Source organism: Guillardia theta, assembly GCF_000315625.1.
Source record: "Guillardia theta CCMP2712 unplaced genomic scaffold GUITHscaffold_124, whole genome shotgun sequence".
In the NCBI taxonomy this organism is placed as follows: Eukaryota; class Cryptophyceae; order Pyrenomonadales; family Geminigeraceae; genus Guillardia; species Guillardia theta.
In genome coordinates, this window is record NW_005434550.1 from 188,599 (window position 1) to 196,868 (window position 8,270).

An 8,270-nucleotide genomic window follows, 5' to 3' on the forward strand; every position below is an offset into this window, starting at 1 on the left:
TCCGATATCACGACCATGATCTGCCCCACGACCTCGTTCCACGACCACAGCGACTGCAGTAGGTGCTCGGCCCTCCCCCTCAGCTCTTCCATCATGCTCCCAGCGTGCAGCTCCTTGAACACCAGACTCTGAGAGAAGTCGATGTTCCCGGCCTCTGCCGCCGCGCTCAGCCTCCCCTCGGCAAGCAGGTTCAGGACCGTATCCTTCACCGCGCTGATGCTCTCTATCACCTCCTTGAGGTCCTGCTCCACCTGCTCCGATGCTGCCGAGATCATACTGATCTGGTTCGGGATCAGCTTCCCACACCTCCCTCGCACCCACACATCCGCCTTGCTCTCCTCGCTGTTGTTCAGCTGCTCCTGCACCGTCGGCATGCGCTCGGCCTTCTGCAGAGCATCCACCTCCCTCCTCTGCACATCCTGCATCTCGATCAACTGCGGGTTGTCCTTCCTTAGCCCGAACGCCGCCTCCAGCATCGCCACCGCCACTTTCTGGTCATGGCGGTACGCATCCTCGAGTGGCGTTCCTCCCAGCCGATCGACCGGGTTGATGTTGATCGGCCGCTTCAGGTGCCGCAGGAGGTAGTCGAGCACAGTCGTCTCCCCGTTGGACGCCGCCAGGTGCAGAGCCGTCCTCCTATCCGCGTCTGCCGCGTCCGGGTTTGCGCTGTTCCTGATCAGAGCTCGCAGCTGCGAAACGTCACCCTTGGCTGCTGCAGTGCACAGCTCCACAGCGATGTCCATGCCCAGCAGCTGCCCACCAGCCTCCCTCAGCATGTCCTGGATGTTCGTATGGCAGTGGACGAGCGCGTCGCACAGCGGCGTCCTCCCCAGCCGATCTCGGCAGTTGACGTCGGCAGACTTGCTCAGCAGGTACTTCACCACGTCCTCGTGCCCCTCGCATGCAGCCAGGTGCAGCGCCGTCCTCAGGTCGTAGTTTGACTCGTTGACGTTGATCCCGTTGGAGATCAGCCGCTCGATGTCCGCCAGCTTCCCGTGGAAAGCATGACTGCACAGCAATACTCCTGCCTCCTTGCCCGGGAAGTTGAGCGCCTGGTTCTGCGAGCGGAGGATGGCAGCGACGTGGTCTTGACCATGTCGAACGGCATCGTTGAGGGGAGTGTTCCCGTACTTGTCCCGCAAAGACACACTCGCCGAGTTGGTGATGAGCAGCTTCACAGCGTCGAGTTTCCCCTCGCAGGCTGCAACGTGCAGTGCAGTCCTGCCGTTTGAGTCCGTCTCGTCCACGTTAAGCCCGATCCTGAGGAACCTCAGCATCTTCTCCAGTTCCCCTCTCGATGATGCTCCGCAGAACGCAGCCACGTGCTCCGTCTTCCTCCTCTGGTTCAGGAACGCGACCTTCTGCTCGATGTTGGACAGGATGATCGCATCGTAATTGTTGTCCTCCTGCACCGACTGCCTGTACTCCGTCGTCAAACTCTTCTCGTCCGCTTCGTCCGCAGATTTCGCTTCATCCTCAAGTGCGCTGAACGCCGAAGGCGCCGCGAAGCTCGCTATGCTCTTCCCATGTCTGCTCGTCCCCGCCGCGCTCCTCGCATGCTTCGTCAGCTGGAACTGCCGCAGTGCATTCTGAGCCACCAGCTCCTCGTCGTCTGGGTACGCCTCCAGGATCGGCATGAGCTGCGATCGGACGAGGCGGAGGCAGACGGCGCCTTGCCCGCTGCTCGCGCGAGCCGCATGAATATGGCGCATGCCGAAGAAGAAGCTCAAGTCTCCGACCGACTCCCCGGGCCCGATGTTCTTGTCCAGCACCGAGAAGCCGTCGTTGTCCTGCACCAGCTGGTCTACAGCCCCGGCGATCACGAAGAACATCTCGTGGGCAACCATGTTCGACTGGTACAGGAACTCGTCCGAGGCGAAGTGCATCTCTCTCAGGAGCCCCTGGATGTTTGCCTTCAGCTGGGGACTGCAGGAGCGGAACAGCGCGACGTTGTCAAGGCACTCGCGCGTCATGGTGGAGGACATCTCGAGCCTCAGGGAGTGCGAGACCGAGTCGAAGATCTCAGAAGCGCTGATGAAGTTACTCCCTCCTGACGTCCCCTGGAAGTAGCGGCGGATCTCAAGCTTCAGGTCGCTCGGCAGGTCGAAGCCCTGCAAGTAGCTCTCCACCGCCCCCAGCTCCTCCCTTGCCTTGAGCAGGCGCTCGTCTCCCTTCAGCACACCAGCAGAGATCTCTCCGATCACGTAGTTGAACACGGTCAGGTTGATGCAGAGGAGGAAGAGGGCGTAGAAGATCTCGCCGTTGTTCTGCGGCAACATGTCTCCGATCACTCCTGTCGCTGACACGGTGCTCGAGATCCAGTAGAGGGAGAGAAGATAACGATCCCACGTCCCGGAGCTGTTGGACAAGTACATCCCGTACATGCTGTAGTCGTAGTTCCCCGACACCGCCGCTCCTCCTCCTCCTCGACGCGCTTGCCCTGCGGGCAGGTACCTGCGAGCACGCGCGAGTCAGCAGATTCCCTCATGCAGGGCGATGCTGTCTCACCAGGTGGGCTCGGAGCTGCTCATACCGAACCCTCTCCTCCCCAGGAAGTACCAGAAGCAGCTGGTGATATGCAGGATGGCGAGGATGACGAAGGCTAGCTTGATGTTCTGGTGCAGCATCATCCAGTTGAAGAACCCGACCTTGGACTCCTTGACCACACTGAGGAAGTAGAGCATCTTGGGCATGCGGAACCAGCTACTGAGCTCCATCGAGGCCCCGCTCACCCACCCGAACCAGTCGAAGGGGGCAGCGCACGTCATGTCCAGCCAGAAGTCATGGCCGAGGTAGTGCCGCATGATCTTCCTCCGCTCCGAGACCCAGCGGGACCTGTCGGGGAGGGGGAGAGAGGACCGTCAGGGCAAGCATGGGCAGGGCAATGTCAAGGGCTCACTGTTTGTTCATGTAGGCGATGTTGAACGACACCAGCACGTTGGCGAACACCAGCCCGTCCAGGACCAGCTCGGAGGAGAGGAACGAGGAGTTGGTGAGCTTGTCGTAGGGGAGGAAAGCGATCTGGGCAGGGACGTAGAGAAAGTAGGCAATGGCGCATATCTGCTGGATGGTCCTCCAGATACGCATCTGGGTGGAGTAAGGGTTGAAGGCCGAGCCGAAGCCTGCCATGAAGAACTTTTCCTTCCCGATGTTGGACGCCCGCTTCTCTCGCAGAGTGCGCTCGATGTCTGGGTAGGAGACCGAAATTCCCTTGACACCATCAGGAGAAAACAGCTGGAGGGAACGTGAGCTCCCTCGCATGCGGCACATCAACGGGTGTCACCTCCATGAACTCGTCGACGTGATAGTCGGCGATGTTGTCTTGGAGGTCCAGGAGCAAGAGTTGCAAGAACGACGTGACCTGCGTCACACAATCACACACGGCAAGTTCACAGCTGCGATTCACAACACCTGCTCTCGCTTCATGTGCTTGGTGGCATCTCCAACGATGGAGCAGAACGTGGGCTCGTATGCGGAGTTGAGCTCTTCGCTGAGGAGCATGGGGACGATGGAGGGATGAGTGAGGTGGAAGATCTTCTGCCGCGCCCATGCAAGCAGTTGCTCGTGCACCGGCAGCTCTTCCACAATGGGATGGACCTGGTGGATCTCGCTCTGAAAGCTCTCCAGCTGCCGCTTGCTGTCCGTCAGCATGCTCGCCGACTCCTCTGGTTCTTTCTCGCTCTTCGAGCTGATGCGGAACGATGCGGCGGCTCCTCCCTTGATCGGGTTCAGCCCGCCATGCGCATCGGAGTCGTCGATGTACTTGATCCAGCGGGAGAACCAGTCGGAGAGGGTCATGGTACTCTGGCAGAAGCTGTGGTTGAAGGCCGTCGCAAAGAAATTCTGCCCGACCTGCAAACTTGGAGTGAGCGCTAAGACAAGCATCCAGGTAATCAGACAGGTCGAGGGTAGCACAAGACAGGTAGATGGAAGGGTGGTTGAGGTGGAGGGAGGGTGGTGGACAGGGTGAGACTGGGAGTGATAGGTGGGTGTGCCAACCTCGCCGAGGAACTCCTTGATGCTCGCAACTTCATCGTACTCGATCGTTGGCAACCCGGCGGAAAAAAGTTCCCATGCTGCCTCGATCACCTGTACCCCGCTCTCTATGATCTTCCTCGTGTCATCGGGCGCGATTATCCTCTGCCGGCTCCGCTTGCTCGTCCGTGCGATCCCTCGCCATACAGAGAGGCACAGGACGAGGGACGTGCTCAGGTCGAGGCGAGACTTGTCGAAGTGGTTGTGGATGGTATCCATCAGACCTCTCACTGTCATCTCTTCGCCCTGAGGCTGACTCGAATCTCGAGGCATCAGGAGCGAGGCCTGCTCTGCGTTCTCCGCCTGCTGTGCCTGGATCGAGTCTTTCAAGATCTCCTTCTCGAACTTGTCAAAGTCCGAGTCACGCGTCAGCGCATGAGCGAACGGCACGACCATCTGCGTCTTCGCCTGCACAAACGTCATCGTTAGCTATGGAGAGAGCCCAGCAACCAGCACGCCCCCACCTGCAGGATGATCGACAGGTCGGACTTTGACACCTCGTACAACTCCACTTTAGTGACCGCGCGCATCATCAGGAGCGGAGCGAATCCTGTGAGCAGGAAGACTTCCCCGAAGATGGTGTTGGGCCCGTACTCCAGCCTCACACAGATATCCTTCCCATCGTTGTGGAGCATCGTTCGAATCCGTCCCTTGATCACGAAGTACATGCAGGGCTCCTTGCAGCGGTACTTTCCTCCCTCTTCCAGCGTCACGTTCTTGCAGCGCCATGCGAGGAACTGAAGGTCGGAGAAGGACAGGACGCTGAGGACGCTCGACTTGACAAGAGTGGAGAGACGGGCCGAGTGCTCGTCCGAGTTGCGACACAGCAGCTCCCTGAACTTGCTGGAGCGGCACAGGAGGGTCTCAGGTGTCACGGCCGGGTGAGGGAGTCTGAGAGTATCCTCATCCTTGAAGTGCCGGACTTCCGCAAGCAGCTCGCGAAGGTCAGCAGGAGTAGCATCCAGCCGCATCATCTCCAACACCTTCACGATCTTGTCCATCGTGACGTAGAGCCCATCGGCATATCCCGACCCAGCGTTGGTCGTGACTGCAGCCTTCTCTCCCACCGATGCGAAGATGTTGGAGAGCTCGCTCCACGCGTCCTCAACCCGGTTGAGGTTCATCAGGCACTTGTTGAACTCCTTTGCCAACCCGATCCTGCCGTACCTGCTGTCTCTTCCTCTCTTCTCCATCGAGGCGACGATACGATCCAGCTCTTCGTAGAGTGCGAGAGCTTCGGTGTCGACGACGTTCTGGATGTACTGTGTGGTATCAATGTCATTCTCCAGCTTGTTGAAGAACTCCTTGGCTGTGACTTCAGCTCCCTCCTTCTTCATCTCTATCACAGCTGCCACCTCCTGCTGCAGCCCTTCCATCTTGCAGCTGTTGATGCCATCAGCAACCTGCGCACAGAGGATGATGCAGTTCTTCAGGGACTCATAGAGCTGTTGCTGGGGTTTGATCGCTTCGTCAAACAGGTCAGACACTGCTTGAACAGAGCTCTGATCTCATTCGCCAGGCCAATCATGGACAGTGTGGTCTCTCTCGCGATCAGAAACTCCTGCATGGTCGGCCTCTTCGGCTTCATGTTGTCGAGGCCCTGCGAGATGAGGTTCTTGATCACCTTACGCACTTCCTCCATGTCCAGCTCGTCTATCTGCTTGATCGCTTCTCTTCCTTCCTCCGTGTCTGCGTAGATCCCAATTTTCCCCCCCATCGACTTGATCAGCTTGGCGCACATCAGATGCCTGATGGTTCCTCCCTTGATGCAATCGTCCAGAGGCGTACAGCCCCACCTGTCCATCCTGTTGGGGTTCGCACTTGCGCCCAGCAGGTAAGAGACAGCAAGTATCCTCCCTTTGAGAGCCGCCAAGTGCAGAGGACAGCGATTGTCATAGTTCCCGGTATCTGCAAGACCATAACGTTACAGACTGTAACCCCCACCTCAACATAGGACTAAGACGTTCAGAAGGAAGCGGAACCAACCTGGATCGATGCCACAGCGCCGGAGCAGCCGCAAGTGACGCACGTCTCCTTCCGAAGCAGCTTCGCAGGCCTCCAACGGACCAGACCCTTCCTTCATCAGTCCGTCCTTGGCCCGAATCTCTTCGGCAACCTGCACGTGGCCTGCTGCTACAGCGGCTTGAAGTGGCGTGAACTTCCACCTGCGTCAAACACGATCAGGGTCAGAGTTATCCCGACAGCCTCCCTTCCCACCTGTCCACCACGTTAACGTTGCTTCCTTTGGCTATCAGGTATTCAACGATCTTGTCGTATCCCTCTGAGGCTGCAACATGAAGGGGGGTGCGCATGTCGCAATCGCTAACGTTGGGATCGACCCCATGCTCTAGCCACAACTTCAGAGTCTCCAGGTCACCTTGACTGGCAGCCGTGCACAGGCGCGAGGATGCGTTCTCAGTGTTCAGAGTTGACTTCCACTGCACAAGGAGCTGTACCACAGGCCCTTGGTTCGCGTTCACAGCATCCTGCAGGGGAGTGTTGCCCCATCGGTCCTTCTGGTTCTTGTCTGCTCCCTCCTCCAGCAGCAACTCGACCACCCTGTAGTTGCCTTCTGCCGCAGCCATGTGCATGATAGTCTTGCCATCATAGTTGCAGGCGTTGATTCCGACTCCCTTCCGCAGCATCCTCCTCACCTCCTCTAGATCTCCCGCTGTCGCTGCGTAGCTGAGGGACAGGAAAGACTCTTCTCGCCTTCTCTTGACAGTATCTTTGATGAGATTGCGCAGGAAGATGGCATCCGCGTCTTCCTCCCGATCATCTGCATTTGAATCGACATCAGCAAGGTCGTTGCCATCCTTGTCAAGATTGAAGGATTGAAGGATGTTGTTGCTGATGATCTCATGTTGCTCAGGGTAGTTCTTGAAGAGCTCCTCTGCAGATTCCTTGCTGAGCACCAGAAGCTCAATGTCAGTGTCGTACGGTGCTCTGACTGAGTACTGCTGTTGGACACCAAGGAAAAATGAAACTTCACCGATCACTGAAGGATCTTCTACATCAGACCTCACGATTCGTTTGACAGAGTCCTCCTCGACCACCTCGGCATGGCCATCCATGACAAACGACAGCTCGAGGACCATTTCCGACGCTCGGATGAACTGATCGCCGGGCATGAAGAACACAGGCCTGAGGAGGGTGACCAGAGCGTTGAGAAACTGAGAGTTGCACTTGTAAAAGATCCCTCCAGGCTTGCAGCATTTCTCTACCGTAGGCCGGAACCTGGAATTCGCCACCTTCACCTCCAACGACCTCGGCAGTTTCAATGCAGCCGAAGATTTGCGCTGTACACTCTTCTTGTACTGGAACTCAAAGTGCTGTATGAGCTTCTTCCTAACGGCAGGGGCGAGCCTTCTTGCTTCCGCGAAGGCCATCACGTCTGTCATCCTCTTCTTGTGCGCCTCTGTCAACGGATCCTTTTGCGAGACAAGCAGGTAATGGAAGAGACTACCGAGGATGTACGCAGAAATGAAGATAGAATTGTACATGACCATGACTCCTAGAATCATCTCCAGCGCGTTGTTTGGCACGATTGCAATGTAGCCGATCGAAGACAAGCCGTCAAATCCCTTGTAAAGGCATAAGATGTACTTCTGGGCAATCGTGCTGTTGTATATGTCGACCTGAGGTACGAAAGCTGACACCTGATCTAGCCATGTCGTACCGGAAGAGCTCTGCACTCGTGCTACCCAGAAATAGAGAGAGCCAATCCAATGGCTGGACATTATGATCACAAGAGCGAACTTGATCAGTTGCAGTCTACTGACAGACACTTGAAGGTTCATCTCCATCGATCTGAAATACCGAAACAACCTCAGGGCCCGCGGTATGAACCGTGGAAACATGATTATCCACCATACTACTAGCGACACAGATTCTTTGGAAAAGACGAGGAAGAACACGCTCGGCAGGAGCTCGAAGGGGAAAATGTGAAAGAAATATCGCCTTGCTATCTGCATTCTGTCGCGAATCAAAATCATCTGATCACTGTCTGCCGCCGCACCTTGCTTTGAAGTGTGCTGTAACGCTGTATTCAAGAACCGCAACCCATCGAGCACGAACATGAGATCACAAGTAAAATCTAGCAGAAACAGCCAACTGCCGTACTCTGGGCTACCCAAAGCTAGTCGAAATCCGGCTGCCCAAAATTCGTAAGCAAGTGGGACCACAAAGAGATAGAGCCATCGTGCCGTCCAAGTACCATTCGGATCGAACAGGTC

The 8,270-nt window shown here is 56.9% G+C and overlaps 2 protein-coding genes across 2 annotated transcripts; both read right to left on the bottom strand.

The window, feature by feature from the left end:
- Nucleotides 1-515: 515 nt before the first annotated feature.
- Nucleotides 516-995, bottom strand: GUITHDRAFT_60413 (hypothetical protein; the record flags this gene model as incomplete). The annotated part of the gene is made up of 2 exons (XM_005822510.1): nt 516-725; nt 804-995. Coding segments are annotated over 2 exons (402 nt in total), but the record flags the coding sequence as incomplete, so codon positions are not given.
- A 276-nt stretch (nt 996-1,271) lies between these two features.
- On the bottom strand, nt 1,272-6,620 carry GUITHDRAFT_79750 (hypothetical protein; the record flags this gene model as incomplete). Its single annotated transcript, XM_005822511.1, has 3 exons — nt 1,272-1,406; nt 6,261-6,392; nt 6,480-6,620. Coding segments are annotated over 3 exons (408 nt in total), but the record flags the coding sequence as incomplete, so codon positions are not given.
- Between the last annotated feature and the right edge of the window lie 1,650 nt (nt 6,621-8,270).